General features: G+C 41.6%; 1 protein-coding gene across 7 annotated transcripts in view; it reads left to right on the top strand.

Moving 5' to 3' along the window:
- Arhgef3 (Rho guanine nucleotide exchange factor 3) overlaps positions 1-20,178 on the top strand; it is a 310,186-nt gene that overhangs the window by 149,004 nt on the left and 141,004 nt on the right. For all 7 annotated transcript variants that reach the window (XM_027921548.2, XM_027921552.2, XM_071618838.1 and 4 more), the window contains one exon: positions 12,319-12,381. In XM_027921548.2, the coding sequence (XP_027777349.1) occupies positions 12,319-12,381 (63 nt within the window). The remainder of the gene's footprint in view (positions 1-12,318; positions 12,382-20,178) is intronic.

Genomic DNA, 20,178 nt, shown 5'->3' with positions numbered 1-20,178 from the left:
CAGACACTTCCGCAGCATAATTCCTTAGGCCCGAGAAGATAATTTAAGGATTATTTGATCAAAAATAGCTCTCTTCTAAACAAAACTGGAAATTCTCACAAGAGATTGGCTGTTTATCCTTAAAGATTTTCCTCTCCTTCAGTAGGAAAAAACAAAAAAAAACCATAAGGAAAGTAACTGAAGCAATGAATGCCCTTCCCTCAAAGCAATGGACCCACCTGTGCCAACAACCAACATCTCAGTGTGGCTCCTCCATGTGCTGCCTCTGGAGGGGCCAGAGCCTCGGGAACAAGCCTGGGCTGTGCCTGTGGCAAGGTCCTCTCCAGCCAGATCCCATTCAGCGCAGGAGGCCACCAGTCTTCAGAGCTGTGGTGACTCACTTTAGAGCAATGCCCCTGGCAACAGTCTGCAGAGAAAACACTCAGAACAAGAGCACAAAAGCGGTTACCATTTCTGAGGCACCATCTGTAAAGATGTCAACTGTGATTACAGGGGCATTTTCCTCCTGCAGCTGCCTTTGAAAACGGAGGAGGGGCTCACCGCAACCCCAAATTACAGGGAGGGAGGCAAAGGGCCCCTGAACACCAGGGACATGCAGGTATTCAGAGCATCCCTTCTTCACTGGCACCATCATGTCCTGTCAAGTTTTGAGTCAAAAACAAAAGTTGTGGTGAGCCACAAATGGGCTGCAGAGAAGAGACGAGTTCTGTGCTGCCTTTTCTAATCCCGAATCTTTGCTTCAAAGTCCATTCCAACCACGTATATCCTGAAGTCTGAAACCAAGGCCTGGATTTTGCAAAAATCAAAGCATATTTATCCAGCGTCTAATCCATTTCCCAGGAAATGGGTGTTTTACTAAGACATAGAATTCTTTCATGTTCAAAACTTTCCTGGACCTTGGTGAAGCCTGACCAGTGCAAAGAAAAAACTCAACAACGCTTGCTGACTGAATACATGTGAACAAATGAACCCATTTGCTTACCAAATAGCAAATATAAAGCTGTAGAATTTCTCTTTTTAGGAAGACTAAATGCCGAGAAGTATTGACCATGAGATACCATTATTTTTTGTACTGGAGTCCCCAGTATTTTTGAATTTTGATGATGAAAAAACAGGAGACTCAAATAAATAATTTCCCTATATGCCTTAATTCATTTGACAGATTTTATTGAGTACCTACTATATGCTAGGCACTGTGCCAACTGGCACAGGCATTGGTTAAATGCTATCAGAAAGAATATGGTCAAGTATGTCCAGGTGATTCTAATGTACAACAGAGACTTGAGACGATACCTCAGAGTTGTGCCTCTAAGCTTTAGGAGGTTTGAATGTTTGACAAATTCAATCCATCACAGATTGAAGGCTCCTTCCAGTGGCAATAACTCCCCAGCATTTCTGGCATATAAAAAGGTAAGGTGTGCAGGGTATTTGGGCCAATGGTATCTATTATACAAGTAGCTGATCTTTTTTTAATTTTATTTTTTTAGTTGTAGATGGACACAGTATCTTTATTTTATTTATTTATTTTTATGTGGTGCTGAGGATCGAACCCAGTGTCTCACAAGTGCAAAGCAAGCACTCTACCACTGAGCCACAGCACCAGTCCCACAAGTAGCTGATCTTATATGAAATATTGGCTTGGTTTAAATATGCATAGAGTGGTCTTAGGTCATTTAAACTCTTTAAACCTCAGTTTTCTTATGTGTTATAACTTCTTTGTACAGCAATCATTATTGGAAGTATTAGATGAAAAGCACCCCAGAATGCTGTATGTTTGTTTTTTAGGGTTTTTTTTTTGGGGGGGGTGCTTATCTTCTGAGACACATCCCCAGCCCTTTCTAATATTTTACTTAGAGATAGGGTCTCACTAAGTTGTTTAGGATCTCACAAAGTTGCTGAGGCTGGCCTTGAACTTGAGGTTCCCCCTACCTCAGCCTCCGAAACTGCTGGAATTACAGGCCTGCACCACTGCGCCCAGCAATGCTATCTATATTGGACAGTTTTATATCCCAGCAGGAGGAAGGAGGGAGGGAGAGAAGGGGCTACCTTAAACTGCCAGAATCTACCATAAAGAAACCAGACTTCAGCCACTCAGATGTGTGTTTTAGTATGGTAGACAATCCCAAATGGTTCTGCAAAGGAACCCTTTGTTTATTTAAAGGAAAGTCCAGATCTGCAGGGCAACTCAGTGTTCTTCTCTATTTTGTGTGGCAAATGGTGCCACAGGGTCAATGTTCCAGACACCAGTAGCTGAAGAAAGACTGGCTCTCCCTAGGGTTAAAGGTCAGCTTCTTGGCACTGCTTCTGAGCCCAGGAGCAGTACCAGCACTGGGGTCATTTTTAGAGAAGAGAAGGCAGGAACATAAACCAGGTGTGAGTGCAGGTCTAGAAACCATCCTGTCAACTCAGGCTTCTAGGGTCCTTGTGGATGATGAGCAGGTTCACATCTGAATTCTGCAGCTGAATAGCCCAGGTCATTTGGCTATGTGGAGTAATTCTCTAGAAATTGAACCATTATTTGAATATCCCCTAAACCACACACACACACACACACACACACACGCACGCACACACGAATTATATGTTTGTTGAAATGACTCAAAGCCATTCCCACAGTGAAGAATTTTAATAAATAGGAGTTTGTTGCAATGTTTAAAAAAAAAAAAGCAAACGAACAAAAGAGGGTCAGAGAAACACCAGTGATAAAAGTGTTATAAATCAAAGATTGTGATTAATCCAATTTAGTGCACCCAAGAACCAGAAGAAAAAATATATAATTATAGTAATTTAGAAGGCCTTGGAGAAAGTGCTCTGGTTAACTCAATTTCATGTTTCTTGTCACATCCCATTGTTGAAAATCTTTGTGGATACGAACCCCTTCTACTTAGATCAGTGCCTGCATGGGTTGTTCTGGGACAGTCTTTCTGAGATGAGTACTTGTCAGCTCTCTACCCTGGGTAGACAAGCTCCCTGCCTCTTCTCTGTTCTTCCAGCCTGAGTGTTTTTATGGGGAGCAGTAGTCTGTGTTGGGTGAATGACAGAGTGAACCCCAATGTTCATGGGGGTTGGCTGGATTTCCCCCTCCTTGCACACACTTGCTTGGATGCTCTTTTCTTCCCAGGGGAGAGGAAGGCTCAGCCTATCTCATTTCTGCTTCCAAACAAGTAAAGAGCCAGGTGCCCTGTGGCTAAAATCACAGTAGGGGCTTTACCTATTTTCTCAAAATCAAGTTAATGAGTAGACTTGTAGACACTTGAGTTATTTCCTCCATGATTTTTCTCCTTGGCTCCTGAACTTGTTGTTATTGCTGCTGTTGTTACTTATACTAATAATAGGATTGCCTAGTTCCTGAGTGCCAGATTGTGTTGATCATTTACCCATGGCAATCTTCTGAGCTCTCACGACCACTGTAGGAGGTGGCACATTAGTGTCCCCATTGTATAGATAAGGAAACTGAGGTTCAGAGAGGTGAGGAAATATGCTGAAATTTCCATAACAAATAAGTAGCAAAACTGAGATGTAAACTCACCCAATCTGTTGTTAGCACCTGTCTGGCATCTGGGCACATAACGGCATGTCATGTTAGTGGAAATTTATTTACAAGTAGGTTAGAGAGCACCATGATTACCAGATTCTCTACCCTGTGAACAGATTGAACAATTTAGAGAAAAGGAGTAGGGTTCCAGGATGCTGGGAAAGGGAGGGCATCTTTAAAATAGGGAGAACTGGGCTCAGTGGTACACATCTATAATCCCAGCGTCTCAGAAGCCTGAGGCAGGAGGATCATGAGTTCAAGACTAGCCTCAGCCATTTAGTGAGGCCCTAAGGAACTTAGTGAGACCCTGTCTCTATATAAAATATAAAAAGGGCTGGGGATGTGGCTTAGTAATTAAGAACCCTTGGGTTTAATCCCCAGTACCAAAAATAAAAATAAAATAGGGAGAAGAAAAACTCTGTGTTCAAAATGGACTAGAGTCCCCTCTCAATTCTGCTTATCCCTGGAGAAAAACAAAATGTGGGTCTTCTTCCCTGCTCAAATGTAGGTTTGTTGAGTGGAGTTCCAGCTAAGGGCAAGTACAAGAACACAAAATCCTTTTGCTAATCTCTCCCCAAAGAAGGCGCAGATGAAAGGCAGGTCCTCAAAGCCTCTGAAGCCACCAAAGCTGTTTGCCAGCGAAGACATAAATCAAAAGAGTTCAAGATCTGGTTTGAATTTAATAATTATAAATGACTAATCAGGGACCATTTACTGCCGAGTTGGGAGCTGCACTGTCTCTATCAGTGTGTTTCTGCTGCTCTGGTCACCTGGTTATTAAATAGAAAAGCCCTGTGATTTAATAACAGGGTTGTTCTGACACTAATCAATTCAATCTCAGCTGTTTGAAATTAAGTCAGGCTTGCATTTGCCCTCGTCTCTGTGACAGAGGTGGGAAGGAGGCACTGCATAGGAAACTGATGGTATCCAGGGGCCATCTGTGTGCAACCTTCTGGGGCTTGGTAGTCAGAGAAGCCTCAGGTCTCCTATCCATCTTCTTGCAGGATTCCCCTGCCTCTCCTATCTACCTTACCTGCCACTCTGTGTCAAACAGTAACAAAACAGTTATGCCAACAGAGATAGTGGTAGTAGTAAGAATTAAGGTAATGACCACAGTAGCAATAATTACCATTTTTTTAAATCTCTCACTGTATGTCCAGCCCTGTTCTAAATATGTCATGTCTTTTAAATCCTTGAAATATAACTGTGATGGAAAAAATAAATTTTATATGTGTATTGCATAGATACTGATATATCCCACAAATCTAGAACCTGCTTAGTTCAAAATAGATCCTCAATAAATGTTTATTGAGAAATTAAAGGACTAAAGTAACCTGTTCTAGGTCACACCAAGTAGCAAATGGTAGAGCTGATTTTTTTTTAAAAAAAAAAGAGAGAGAGAGAATTTTAATATTTATTTTTTAGTTTTCGGCGGACACAACGTGTTTATTTGTATGTGGTGCTGAGGATCGAACCCAGGCTGCACGCATGCCAGGCGAGCGTGCTACCGCTTGAGCCACATCCCCAGCCCTAGAGCTGGATTTTGAACTCAGGCATCTCTCATTTGTTCCTCATTTCCTTGAGATATGTTAGGTGAATGCCTTGCGAACCTTTATGTGTGTATGTGTGCATTATATGTATATATACATACTTATATGCATATATAAATATGTATGTATTCATCTGGGTGTGTGTATATCTCTCTTCATATATGTGTGTGTGTGTGTGTATACACAGTGCTAGGGATCAAACTGTGTTCTTGAGCATGCTAGGCCAGTAGCACTCCATCATTGACTGATACCCTTAGTCCCCTTAGTCCCCAGTGCCTATATATATATATATATATATATCACATATGTATATAACAATATACATATATGCGCATATATATACACACATATATGCATATATATGTATATATAATTTTAATTTTTTTCAGTATTGGGAATTGAACCCAGGGATGCTTTACCACTGAGCTATATCCTCAGCTCTTTTTATTTTTTATTTTGAGATAAAATAAAAACTTGCTGAGGCTGGCTTCCACTTGCAATCCTCCTGCCTCATTGGTCTCCTGAGTTGCTGGTGTTACAGGCATAAACACATACACACACTCACACGCACACACACACACATTGTTTTAAATAAATATTTAAATGCATTTATATCATTTTAATATATTAATTCAAAGGAAACCACATATTGTTTTTGCATAATATATAAAGGGAAATACTATCATATGACAGAAAGTCCACTGTTTGGCAGTCAGGCTGGCCTAATGATAGGGAGTGGCCAGCATTCACTGTCATTGTGTCCTTGAGCAGGTCACTAAAGTCTTTCTGCCCTACAGCATCCCTTTGTTTTCAAGGACACTACAGTGTTTAAATGGAGTCATGGAGAAACTTAATGGAGCGCTCCTCTGGCTCATAGCAGATGCCCAGTTCCAGCATCTGTTTCCCTCTGATTGTGTATTGAAAGGCACCTTGTGATTCTCCTTTGATCCTGAGGCTCGAAACCTTAAAGGATTCCAAGATTTGGGTTCTGAGAGAATTGAAGCCAAGCCAGTAAGGAGAAGATATTCAGGCGTGGAATGGGGCTTGCTTTTCTGAGAAGCCATAGTGGTAAATATTGAGTCAGTGTTCATTGCATAGTCTTCCCCAGAACAGCAGAAAAAGCTGTTTGTTCATGGACCATTTACTAATGAGATTTAGATGGCAGCCTTGTGCTGTCAGCAGGTAGCCCAAGCCTAAAACCTGAGAGCCTCAGAGGAGCCCAGGGAACAATAATGCATCATGTAAGTGGGTCAAAAGGCTGAAGTGTGAAGGCTGATGGTCTCGAGGCTGCAGGGTGATATGATCAATAATAAGTTTCCAGTGAAGGTCACCTGATCCCCCAGGGATACCCACACCACTTCGAAACCTCATATTTGATACTGCACAGGGACCTCATCAATTATGCATTAACAAAGGGGCCTTCAAGTTTTTTTTTTTTATTGGAGAAGCATGAGAGGGTTTTCTAAGCTCTTCTAGAAGGTGTCTCCATGCAGTATGTAGCCTGCAGAGTTAAGAATTCAGATGCTCCACTCAGGCCCATTGTTCACAAACTGTCCTCTGTCTCTGCCCTTCCTTCTGATCCCAGGTAGGTATGTATTTTGGGACCAAGAGCTTGGGTGCCCATTGTGGTCATTTATGTTTTTGATGGCTGGATTTCGTTTCCTCCGAGATGTTGTCAGTCTTAGGTTACATGTTCCTAAAGCCCAGAGACTGAGCGCTCCTGATGTGAGAACCAGGACATGGATAGGTCCATAGGTCAGGGATGTCTTGCCTTGAACATATGTGGTATTCCTTCTGGTAGGAGACATGGAACTTGCCCAATGCCCCACTCAGACCAAGCTCTGAGATGCCATGATTTCCTTTCACATTTCTACATATTTTAAGGAAAACCAATGCCCCCACTGGTGAGAGAAATGCTTTTTCTTGTTTAAAAAGCAAGAATCTGAGCTTCAACTAGCAGCTTTTAAATCTCCAAGGAAATTTGAGGTTGACAGATTTTAGCCTTCTGTGACCTTTGCTTTTGAGGTTTTGATTTAATTTCGGGAGCCAGGTAGTTAGCGGAAGCAAAGGGTGACACCTCAAGAACACTGGCCCCCTTTATTCATTCTTTATTTTAGTCACCCGTTCGGAAATTATTCACTGACCTACTAGTCTGCACAGGGCACAAGAAGGGGGGCCAGTGCGATGGGGGGTGAAGTTTGCTGAAATCAGAGAGCTCAGGCTCTAGCAATTATTGGGCTCACCCCAGGTGCTTTGTTTTCATGGTTGAAAGGGAAGTGGACTGTGCATTTGCTTCAGTAAACTTGACATGAATAACAAGGTGCGTCCTTGGCTTCTCAGAGTATCTGGGAACCTGTCAGACTGAGTGTGTAAAAGCACAGTTCATACATAGTGGCCTTCCTGCCTAGGCACTCCCCCAGGTACCCTGTCCATGTTTTCTCATGTGCAGAGGAAGTAAAATGGCTGTGACCTGATAGCAGGCAGTGATAACCTGAAAAACTAGAAAGGACCACAAAATCAACAGAGAGCTGTGGTCTTCAAGGTCAATACTCTAGTAGAATAAAAGTTCTAAAAGTGCCCCCTCCTACTTTCCTCATGTTAAACTCCTTCTTACACATCCTCTGTGGGTACTACAGATGTGCTTCCCCAGACCACAGAGCTTGGAGTCAGACAGACCTAGGTTTGAATCCAGGCTGTACCTCTTGCTAATTAGAAAGCCTTGGGTGAGTTCCTGCCCCTCTCTGAGCCTCTTTCTCTCCTTCTGTAGAACAGAGATAATACCGGTTCCTGCCTAGCTCATGAGATTGGCATGACAATCAAATGACATATAGGTATTTAGCTCTGGGAGTAACATATAGTGAATATTTAATAGGCTAAAACTACAATGTTATCATTCTGATTATTATCATGATTACTGTGGTAAAAATTTGAAATGAGTGCAGTGTCCTGCAGCACCTCTGCTTTCTGAGATCTTGCTTGTCCATGTCTTTGTAGTTTGTTTCCACGTGGTGGTTTTTGTCCTGTAGATCATTGGCATGAGTTCAGTTTCCCAATATTTTAGAAATTTCCAGTTATTGGGTGGGGAATGCAGTGTCTGCATGTGGCTTGTTCAACCGCATGTCCTTCATCACCAGACTGAGCCAGCCTGGCTGCTGCGTTCCCACTTAATCCCTTCTGATTTCTCCACCTAGTTTTCTCTGGAGTGGGGTGAGTGGTAAAGAAGACAAGCTTCTCAAAAGGAGCAGGACCAAGGTATCAACCAAAAAAAAAAAAAAATTAAGAAATACTATTTTGGTTGGGCACAGTGGCATACATCTGTAACTCCAGAGACCTGGGAGGCTAAGGTAGGAGGTTCACAAGTTTGAGATCAGCCTCAGCAACTTAGCAAGGCCCTGAGTAATGTAGTAAGACCCTGTCTCATTAAAAAAAAAAAAAAAAAAAAAAAGACTGGGGATGCAGATCAGTGGTAAAGTGTCCCAGGTTCAAAGCCCCGGCAGCCCCCACAAATAATACTAATTTGGGAGAAGTTGGCCATGTACCAAATACAGAACCAGCATCTGGGAATATGATCATGACAGACCATATCCTGCCTTCATTGACTAAGATCTCATGAAAAGCTGGCTGTGGTGGCTCACGTCTGTAATCCCAGCAACTCAGGAGGCTGAGGCAGGAGGATCACAAGTTCAAAGCCAGCCTCAACAACTTGGCGAGGCACTTAGCAACTCAGTGAGAATCTAATCTGTCTCTAAATAAAATACAAAAAAAAGGGCTGGGGATGTGTGGTCCAGTGGATAAGTGCCCCTGGGTTCAACCCCAGTACCAAAGGAAAAAAAAAAAAGATCTTGTGTCAACCAAAAACCAGAATAAGATTATCTATCTGATCTCTGTCTCAGCACCTTATCTGATTCATTCACAGGACAGATTACATTATGTAATTTTCTTCCTCCCTGTTGCCCTCCTTCCCTCCCTCCCTCTCTCTCTCTCTTTTTTTTCTTTTCAGTACTAGGATTTATTCCAGCACACTCTACCACCAAGCTACATCCCAGACCTTTTTTATTTTTTATCTTGAGACAGGGTCTTGTTGAGTTACCCAGGCTGACCTCCAACTTGCCATTTTCCTGCCTCAGCCTCCTGAGTTACAGGGACTACAGGCACACACCACCACACTCAGCTATTTTGTTTTCCTTTGACTCCCAATTAGAGTGAAGGGAACCTGCGTGCCTGGCTCATTCACTGCTGTATTCTAGGACCCAGAGCAGCTCTTGCACAAAAAGTACCCAGTGAACTTAGAGCAAATAAACAACGACTAAGCAATGCTTTGTGAAATTTTTGCTTCAAGCTCAAGAGTTTAAGCCTCAGATTTCTTCTTTGTTACTAGCAGTGGTCAGCCACTACCATGTGTAATGAAAATTGACAAGAAAATCCATTCTCTCAATCCATACAGCTTTTATTTTTTAAAATGTGTGGGTTTCTTGAGATCATTCTATTCCAGATTAACCAGCTGTGGCTTAATTAAAAAGGCCCCTAGAGGATATTTGTCTTCTAGACTTGACACTTGAAGCAGGTGGAAGTTTCTGGCTGGAGCTGCTTTGGGGGTGGTGTGAGGCTGGGTTTGAGCGCTGGGTAATATATTGAGCTGGTCTGAAGGGGGCTGCCTGGCTGTGAGAAGAGATTCTTATCCCCTCTTCTTCACCAGCGAAACAGGCTCCTCTCAACTCCATAGCAGCTCAAGGCAAGAGAAGCCTGATTCCAGAAGGTCCTGGGTGATTCTAGGCAGCAGGACCACCTGCCTTTTCCCTGGCACTTGTGTATTGCTAATTGATGGCTGCATTCTCCAGCCTACTCTGCTGTGTGATCCTTGTTAACAGGGCACTCCAGGCAGATGCTCCCAGACATTCCAGGGGGTAAGTGAGACATGACCTATTTGCCTCACATGCTTTAAGCAGCATGAGTGCCCCAAAATTTAGAATCCTGAATTCAGAGTGTTATGCTATGGCTATGTGATAGCAAATTGCTTATATCTTCCCACCTTAGTTTATTTACCTGTAAAACGGGAACTGCCTCTTACCATATCTCCCTCAAAAGAATCACCATATAAGCTGCGCGTGGTGACATGCATCTACAGCCCAGCAAGAGACTCAGACAGGAGGATCACCTGAGCCCTCAAGCTCAAGGGCAGCTGGGTAACATAGCTACACCCCCATCTCAAAAAAAAAAAAAAAAAAATCTCACCATATAAAATAAGCCAGTGAATTGGTTTTCCTGAAACCACAGTGCTGTTTTTAATTGTACCTAGATGATGAATCAAGGGCCAGGCCTCTGTACAAACACGAAGCATCCTCAGATATGGGCAAATATACATGGGGTGGTTGTCAGCAAGTTCCCAAGTCTCTTCTGAAAGAACTCAAGTGGAGTATTTGACTTCCTAAGTGTGCTTGGTGAGCCAGGTATCGGGGCACATGCCTGTAATCTAATCCATGCTGGAGGATCACAAGTTTGAGGCCAACTTCAGCAACTTAGCAAGACCCTATTCGAAATAAGAAGGGCTGAGGTAAAGTGTCCCTGGATTTGATTCCCAGTATGATTGGGGGGGGAGGGGTGTCACTTGGTGAATTTGTTAATGTAGATGCCCAAAATGGTGGCACCCTGCACTACTGCTTCAGTGGAAAACTTATAGGATCCCAAACTTCACAGTTCTGGATAGAACTGTGTTCACCTTTGAGAGTTTAAATATCTAGGTAGCTGGCTATATAAAGAGAGGCCTCAGTCCTTTCCCCATCTTCATCTGGCAGAATCTTATTCATCCTTTAGGCCTATTTAAATACTTCCTCCCCTATCATTGTGCTAGAGTCCTCCAGCCCACACTTTGAGCACCTACTGTGTACCACGCACTCTACTAAGCACTAGAGTGCATTACTGTTTTTACTCCTCTCTAAGAATAGAGTTGCCGTTATCACCCCCATCCCCCAAGTATACACACCTTGGAGTTGAGGAAGGGAATCAGAGGAGTGAAGTGACTTTCCCTAAGATGTTTGAATCTTATTCATTACAGTTCATGATATTCCATCTCTTCTACATTAATGTGAGTTCCTTAACCTCGGGAGTTGCCAACCTGTGTTCCTGGGAGCAAACACAGAGACTGGCATACAGCAGATGTTTAACAAACCTTTGCTGAATTGAAGTGGAAATGAGCAGTTCTGTTAGCTGCCTCAGGGTTCTGATAGAGAAGGAAGCAGTGGGATTCTTTGGGGGTCAAAAACCCAGATGTCTCTGGACTTTCCCATAGCTTCACGTCACCAATTCTGATCTTTTGGTTGCTTTCTTGCAAGTAGCATCAATAGACTTTAACAAGTCCCACTTTAGGGACAGACACAAGAAAACAATGACCTGATCAGTTGAGCTGGGGATGCTAAAGAAAGGTGAATATATCTTTGATGGACTTTCTTATGATATATGGATGGAATTTCTTTTCTTTTTATAAAGGGGAAAATATTTTTCTGTATCTGACTGAGCCATAAGCCCTGGCCATAAACTTATAAATTCATTTCAGATATAATTATCTTTAGTTCAATAACGACTTTTCTGGGGGCTGGGGTTGTGGCTCAGCGGTAGAGTGCTCACCTGGGTTTGAGCCTCAACACCACATAAAAATAAATAAATAAAACAAAGGTAATGAGTCCAACTACAACTAAAAAATAAATATTTAAAAAAAAATAACGACTTTTCTGAATCTCAGTTTTTATGACTATAAAATGGGAAGATTAGAGAAGACGTCTAAGGTTCTCTCCAGCATCGAGGTTCTGTGATTGCATTAGAACATTGGACAGGTTGAGAACAGACACTTAAATTACCCAAGTACAAAGCAGTTCTGAAAATGGAATATCTTTAAGTGAATTAGATTTTCTTTCCAGTATAGTTGTTTCTCCAAGTTAGTCAGAATTTGACCCTGGTATCTATGAATGTTTTATGGAGACATATAGAAAAAAAAAAAGAAAAGAAAAAAGAGACTATAGCAGCATGAACAAGACTAATAATGAGAAATGATTATCCTAGAGCTTAATAGCGTCCCGTAATTCTTAGAACTGTTCATTTACATAGTCCCGTTAAAGTTTTGTGGCAGTGTGGTGGAAATGATAAGGTTTGCATATGATATTGGATTGCTTGCTTGCTTTCCTGAATCAAAACCATAATCCCTGTTTACATTTAAACTTTGTTTTATTGTTTGTTTTGCAGCGGAAACGGAAGCAGAGCGCCCAAGATGAAGACGCTGTTAGCCTTTGCAGCCTCGACATAAGTGTAAGTGCAGTCCTTTCTGCTTCCCATGTCCCTTCTCTGGTCATTATTTGTTAATATGCTGTGTACCTTTTTGAAGTGGGCTTCCCTGGTCCAATATGGAAGTTGTAACCCAGGGGAAATAAAATTTTTTTTTTCTTTTTACTGGAGAAAGTTGTGTGGTCAACTTAAACTTCCAGGCTAAGTTCTTCAAAGCCTGTGTCTTTTCTTTCATAAAATGAAGTACAAACTTAGTGCATCTGGGTAAAATCTAGATGAATCCTGCTGTGCTGTTATAGAGGCTGGTTCAAGAAGATGAACCAGATGTTTGCCCCTTTGTGAGGAAGTTAGTGGCTTGGCCCAACTCAGGCAGCCGGATGGCCCAAAGGCTGGAAGAGAACTCCAGCAACATGATGGAGTGGATGACTTTGGAGTCAGTAGATCTTAGTCTGAATTAGGATTCTATACTTAACCATTTGTGTGGCATGTTTTCTTGTTTGGCAAATAAGCATGAAAAGACTTCACCTGGAGCTGGGTCTATAGCTCAGTGGTAGAGTGCTTACCTAGCATGTGTGAGGCACTGGGTTCGGTCCTCAGTACCATGTAAAAATAAATGAAATAAAGGTATTGTGCCCATGTACAACTAAAAAAATTAATTATTTAATTTATTTTAAAAAAGACTTCATCTAACACAAGTTTTTGTTAGTTGAATAAAACAATGAAAGAATACCAAGCACCTACTAGGTACCTATCAACATTAGCCTTATCGTGTTTTTCTTTGAAAGCAAAGGTTTGGAAAAGAGGCTTGAGGGACTGTGTGGTTGAATGCTGGTAATCATAGAGGTGAAAAGCTTCCTTGAAATTTTCAGGCCTTGGAGGCTTAATTTCAGCAGCTTCCTGTGCACGACCTCTTTGCTTCCCTCTAATGCAACTGGGAAGCCTCCCTGGGCCTTCAAGGCTCTCATTATCCAGGGTGAGTGGGCAGGTGGGTAGGAACTCAAGCCTTTCCTGGGTTCCTCCTGTCCCCTCGTCTATGTATTTTTTACACTTTATTGGGGTTTCACTATCTCGCATTGTATCAACTCCTCTGACTTTAGGCCCAATGTCTCTCTCTTCTACAGAGACCTTCACAAGGTATTTTTATGAGATGAGAAGACTTACAGGTTAAGAATTAAGAACTGTATTGTTGTCTTAGCTCTGCCTCTCACAGGGAAATGACTAACAATGTCATTTCCCCTCTCTGTGCCTCAATTTATCCATTTGTTAAAAAGAAAGGTTGGGGATCAGGTCTTCTAAAACCATCATGATCTGATGACATTTATTTACTGGTATAAACAATGCATTCACTAAAAAGCTATTTTTAATTATGACTGAGTTTTCTGTGATGCAAACAGACATGCTGAGTGAGCCTGAGCTGGCATATAATTAGCATTCTTGAGCACTTTATTTCACCATATGGTGTTTATCTGTTCTAGTCTTTGGACCATCAGATTGATGGAGTTGGGCCAGTTTACTAGGTTGCCATGGAAACAGGACAAAAAGATGATATCTTCCGGGTTTTACTTTATTCATTGAATATTTTATTGCTGACAATGAAGCTATGGAAGTTTCTTCATCAGCAATCAGATTTTTTTATGTGTGTGTTTGGATGTTTATAATTTTGTAGAAATTTATTTTTAGAATTTTAAAACTTTTAGGATTTAAAGACCCCTTAGCATGTAATCCTAGCAGCTTGGGAGGCTGAGGCAGGAGGATCACAAGATCAAATTCAGCCTCAACAACTTAGTGAGGCCCTAAGCAATTTAGCAAGACTCTGTTTCAAAACATAAAAAGGGCTGAGGATGTGGCTCAGTGGTTAAGCACCACAGATTTTAATCCCTGGTACTAAAATAAAATAAAGACCCCCTAGCCATCATGCACTTCAGTCCCTTCACTTTGCAAATGAAGAAATAGAAACCCAGGTGAGTGTAATGACTGAGGCAAAACTTTACTCTAGATCATTTCTAAGGTCAAGCCTCAGCTACAGTTTCCCTCAACTACATAATTAGTATTTATTTTTCAGAAAAGCATGTCTCTGGATGGAGTGTGTGTATGTTTTATCAAAGAACCACTAAAGTCTCTGATATGAAAGGATTATTTGAAATTATGGATCATGACTTGGTTTTTGTCCTGGTTGGCATCAATGGCTGTTTTCTTGTCAAGGTCACTTAAGTCTCAGGAAATGAATAATTTCTAGATAACGAATTCTTCTTGTATAGCTGCAGATGATATTACTTTTTTTTCTTAACCATCTCAAATATTATGTTTTATTCCAGTAATGAGACCTTTATAGTAGAGGAATATATCCAATTACCACCATTACGGCTATGCTTAGGGATTCATCTATGGCCAAACTCATTTCTAATTTGCTTGGCATTTTTTCTGAATCTTGGCAAACAGATTTCCAGAACCTGGGCTGAATTTTCTTAATTTATTACTGCATAGTAATATATTAGTAATTGTAGAAGTTAGAAGAACCCTGGAAGTGCTTTTAGGGACTTGAAAATTGCTGTTTGGCAGGTTCTGCTGATTCTTAGAGTCATATGGAGATGAAATTTCTGTGGCAGAGTCCCATGGAAGGGGTTTATTAATGCTAATATTTCAACAACCCTATGACACACAGTAGAGATGAGTTGAGTTGAATTAACTGGTAGGTGGAGCCACACATGAAAAGATATTTTGACATAAATGCAATAATATCTAAATAAATATCTGAGCCAAATAAGTTAATTAGTCTAATAAATAAATGGTCTTTGTAGATTACTCAGAAGGACTTTAATCTTTAATTACTTATTTATTTATTTATTTATTTTCAGTACTGGGGATTGAATCTAAGGTGCTTTACTGCTGAGCCATATCCTAATCCCTTTTCATTTTTTATTTTGAAACAGGGTCTCAGTAATTTGCTGAGGTTGGTCTCACACTTGCAATCCTCCTGCCTTGGCCTCCCTAGTCACTGGAATTAGAGATGTGCACCACTGTTCCCAGTTATCTTTGTATTTTTAAATGGTAATATCCACTGAAGTCATAGCTAGTCCCTTAACCAACCAGCAGCAATACTGAAGAGTTGCCTCGAATTCCTGGGCTCAAGTGATCCTACTGCTTGAGTCTCCCAAGTAACTGGGACTATAGGCACACACAACCATGCCCAGCTAAAAAGTTGTTTTGAGTCTATGTGTAGTGGAAAGTATCTGAAAAAGAGAGGGGGGCGGGGGGGAAAGAAGGTAGGTTCCAGTAGATGACTCATACCAGAGGATGTGAGGGTTTAGGAAAGTAATATTAGTAACTCTCAATTTTTATTCCATTTAATAAGTGGAAAGACAGTCACCAGATATATGCTTTGAATAAGAAATTGCTCAATGAGGAGTCAGGGGTGTTTGGGAGATTGTGTTCAAGCTTCCATTGAATCTCAGCCCAACAATGGACTCTTGTTAAACACTCTCTGTTAATTTTTTTTTCCAAATAGTGAGCTGCCCTAATGTGTACTGATTTTAATGAAACATAACTGTGACATAAAAAGCTGGGTAATATTAGTACAGATGAAATCTCCCTTTGATTAAATAGTGCTATGTAGCACCCTCTGCGATGTCTTGAGTAAGGATAACGTAAACATTCCCAGTGACATCTTGTTTTATTTTAAAGCCTTGGATGATGATTCTGATAGGTGGTTAGAGGGAGTTTTCCTGCTAAATCTCTCTCTAACCTCCTATGAAATTTGGACTGAAGAGACCAAATGGGAGTGGGTGAGCTAAGAAAAGAGCTTCCTCTAACAGAACAGGATCCTCAGTCATTTGGAGTAGGGGTGTCCCTGATTCTTTGGGGCATCTTGTGATAGCCCTGGGTTCCAGTAAATCTTACAAGATTCATTTCAGGGCAAGATTTCAGGACATTTGCAGACCCCAGCCAAGGCCCTACGTTAGAGCTCCTCTTAGAGAGGAAATGGGCAGTGTTTTCAAGCCCAGTCAGGGTGACTGCGTTGTTCTTCCCTCCACTCCCAGCATTTGGTAAAAAATGGATTTGGACTAAAGAGTCCACGCTAGTTGACAAAATAATCGATTTCTATTTTTTCCCACCACTTCACCCAGTGCGTTGGCTGAGCCCCCAGCTTCCGGGCAGAATAAAACACAAACTATTCCAGAAAAAAAAAAAAAAAAGGCAACAGTTTTGAGAACAATTTGCAGAGCAGAGAAGGCTCCCAGCAGCCGCCTACAAATCTCCTCTCACGTCAGAGGATATGAGTGGGATGGTTGTGGGGACATTGTTTCCCCCACTTTTCTAGTTTAAATTATAAGGGCAAGAGACGCCTGAGTGGAGTGCTGAGGGGTTCATGGCATCCCAGCAGAGAGCCTGGTGGAAGAGCAAGGTGTGTCCAGTCCCCACTTGAGGGCACAGCTCAGCACCAAACATTTTTTTCTCCAAAAACAAAAAGAGCATCGAGCTGGACACGAAAATAGTTTCCAATGATAAAATGATGTAAAAGGTGAAAAGGAACATAGGTTCTTTGTAGAAAATCTGGAAAATGTGAACAGTGGAGTTTGACAGTGTACCCCAGAGAAGTAGATATTTTTTTTTTTTTTGTACCAGGGATGATTGAACCCAGTGTTGCTGTACCACTTAGCCACAACCACATTCTCAGCCCTTTCTTTCTTTCTTTCTCTCTCTCTCTCTCTTTTTTTCTTTCTTTCTTTTTTTTTTTTTTTTTTTTGAGACAGGATCTCTCTAAGTTGCTCAGGCCTTGCTATGTTTCTGGGGCTGTCCTTGAACCTGTAATCCTTTTGCCTCAGCCTCCCGTGTTGCTGGGCTTACAGGTGTGCACCTGGCAGCTACATTTTGAAGTATTTCCTTCCTATCATTTTACATACCCTTTTAAAATGTTTTCATCATGAAATACTTCAGACATACAAAACAGTACAAAGAGAACGTCAAACCCCATGTAGCTACCGCTGCAACTGAAGAAGTATTTTCTTATTAGTGAAGCTGAAGATCTTTGCAAACCCCTGACTTGGCTAAATTTGATGTTTATTGCTGTCTCACCTGTCTATCAACTGTCTACCTATGTAGTTTATATAACTGCATATAACTTTTTAAAGTTGGGATAACACAAATTAATTTATTCCTGTACTTTTCACTTACTATATTGAGAGCATGTCACCATATCCTGAAATATCCTTTAAGAACATTATTTTTAATAACTCTAGAGTACTTTGTCAAATGATTGCAACAAATTTATTCAACTCACTCTCTCTTGGGGACTTAGATAATTTCAGACTTTTCACTGTTAGAAATAACACTGATGAGCATCCAGGAACATCCTTCAGTGGTCCCATCTTATCAGTAGGATGAAGTCTGAAACGTGAAATTCCTGGCTAAGAGGGTGTGGGTAGTTTTAAAACTTGTGAACAGGTTTGTATCCCTTTCAGAAGAGAAGTGCACGTTCAAGTGTGGAACCTCACAGAAATAGATCATTTTCAGGTTTCTCTGGCCCATCTTTCTTCCCACTACATCACTAGTCCCTTGCTAAGACTGTGACTTCATATGGGACATTTGGTTAGCTCTGCCTTTTAGGACAGCCCCTTACAGGGCCCAGGCACCTTTCTTGGCTGGTGGCAATGTCCCTTGGTGATGGGATATCCTTTCCATGTTGGTGAGCCTTCCCTGTGGGAGCAGGAGGCTGGACCATGGGTGGGGTGGGATGGGATTGGCATTCACATCCTTCCTGAATTCTGCTTTGCTGGTTTGCAGACACTGGGATAACTCCTATTTAAACTTCTGCTAAGAAATATAGGGGAAGAACATGCTCATACCTCTCAGTGCTTTTTGAGTTCCATACATTGTTACAGCATCTCCTCTGTCCCCTTTGAGAAATTTAGAAAGAAGTTTATGTGACATATGCTCGCATCTTACCCTTTCCCTCCCCTCCTCAGGAAGAAGAGTTTAGGAATTGGAGTAGTCTTTTCAGAAGCTCACTAAAGTGATTGCAGACCCTCCTTTCTTCTTGGCACTGTTCAGCATCTTGTTGGCCTCCCTACTGGCCTCCCTGCCTCTGCTTACTACTAGGTCATCTTTCTAAAGAATAAATCTTATCTTAGATTGCCTGCTTTCAGGTCTTAAGAGTCTATAGTGCTTCCAAAGCCTGTACCACCTGGCCCCTGCCAACCTGCCCATCTTCCTCCTAAACTATTGCCTTCCCCCGTCACACAGGCCAACCATACTGATCTTCTTTCCGTTTCTCAAACTTACTATGCTCTGTTGTGCCACCAGGCCTTTGCACATTCCATTTCCCCATGTCTGGAATGCGCACAGGTTCTTCCTTCTTCTTGTACTTTGCCTGGCTCCTGCCCACTAACGCTTCAACATCCAGCCCTAGCTCTCAGACTTGGAGGATTCTTCTAGCCATTCTGTATTCTGTCCCTCCACCCCCTGCCGTCCATCCCAGGCTTGTGTCCCTGTCCTAACCTTTATCACATAGCTGTGATGTCACCTTCCTTGTCACTCTCCCCAGGGAAGCTTGTGTTCCCTCTCATTACATCCCCAGCACAGGGGCAGGCACTGATCCCATAGAAGTACCTAGTAAACCTTGAGTAATGGTAGGCTTAAGATCTCTTTCATTGTATCAGTGACTGAAAGGGACAGATAAATGTTATAAAATCAATGGCATTTTGAAAGGGAAGGAGTCGAATTTAAAAAATCTAAGGCAGAAGACAAAATGAACATATTTACCCCAGATGTATAAAGCCAGGAAATCTTTTGGACTCTGTTCACTCAGCAAGCTGTTTCCTGAGTTTATTACAATAAGTGGTCACGCTCTGTCCCTGAGTTCACCAGTAGCCCATGAACTCCTTTCTAAGCAAATGGTATTTCATCATAGGTACTCCATAAATGTGTCTGAGGGGATGAATGAAGGATGAGTGACTGCGTCTCAGATGGGTTACTAGGATGGGTGTGTCTGAGCTGCTCAGTCTTGTTTACTAGCGTGGGTTTCCTGTGGTAAATCATCATCATCATCATCAGAATATCAGGGAAGAAAGAACCAAATTGCTGGAGTCCTTCCTTATGTAACATAGCTATGGGAGACCTCTTAGTTACATGGTAAGAAGAGCAGCCTCAGTGATTTCCAGGCCTGTGCTCTCAATCATAGTGCTAATTATAGTTGTTGTTATTATATTATCAAATAGCATGACTTGAGTGTTGGTATGGATTAAGCCTTCATGTGCTCTGTGCTTTCTGAATACCTCATTTGATTCTCCCAGCAGCAACCCCATAGGTGGTCTCCAACCCCCACCACCCCCACCTCCTTTTTTCCCCCCCCAGATGAGGAAACTAAGGTTCAGAAAGAGAGAATGAGCTCAAAGGCATAGATTATGGATTCAAGTCCAGGATGGTTGAATTCTACAGCTTTTCCACACCACCTCCAGAATAGAAAAGAAAGGAGAATAAAGCATTTAGCACTGTTACTTCTAGTGCCAGATGATTTATAGGCCATTTAGCTGGTCATATTAGCAGACTAGCTTTGAAGTGTGTAGCAGGCGTGTCTGAATTTTCATTACCTGGATATTCCTGTTATTTGCTTAGTTACATGAGAGTTGATATAGATGGGGAAGAAATCCTTCCTGTTTTGATTAAGCTAAATGATGCTTCACTGCTAGAATATGTTCAACCAGACACGGAATAGCAGTAGAATTATTTTATCTCTTCTCAGCAGAGTCCAGATAATTAAAAAAAAAAAAGATACCATTTCTGAAGTTTTGTTTCTCCTAGTCCAAGAGATTAACTAACTGGGGA

This window comes from Marmota flaviventris, chromosome 1 (assembly GCF_047511675.1).
Source record: "Marmota flaviventris isolate mMarFla1 chromosome 1, mMarFla1.hap1, whole genome shotgun sequence".
In the NCBI taxonomy this organism is placed as follows: Eukaryota; Metazoa; Chordata; class Mammalia; order Rodentia; family Sciuridae; genus Marmota; species Marmota flaviventris.
Note: the sequence above shows the minus strand (reverse complement) of the source record. Positions and strands in the feature narration are given on the sequence as shown.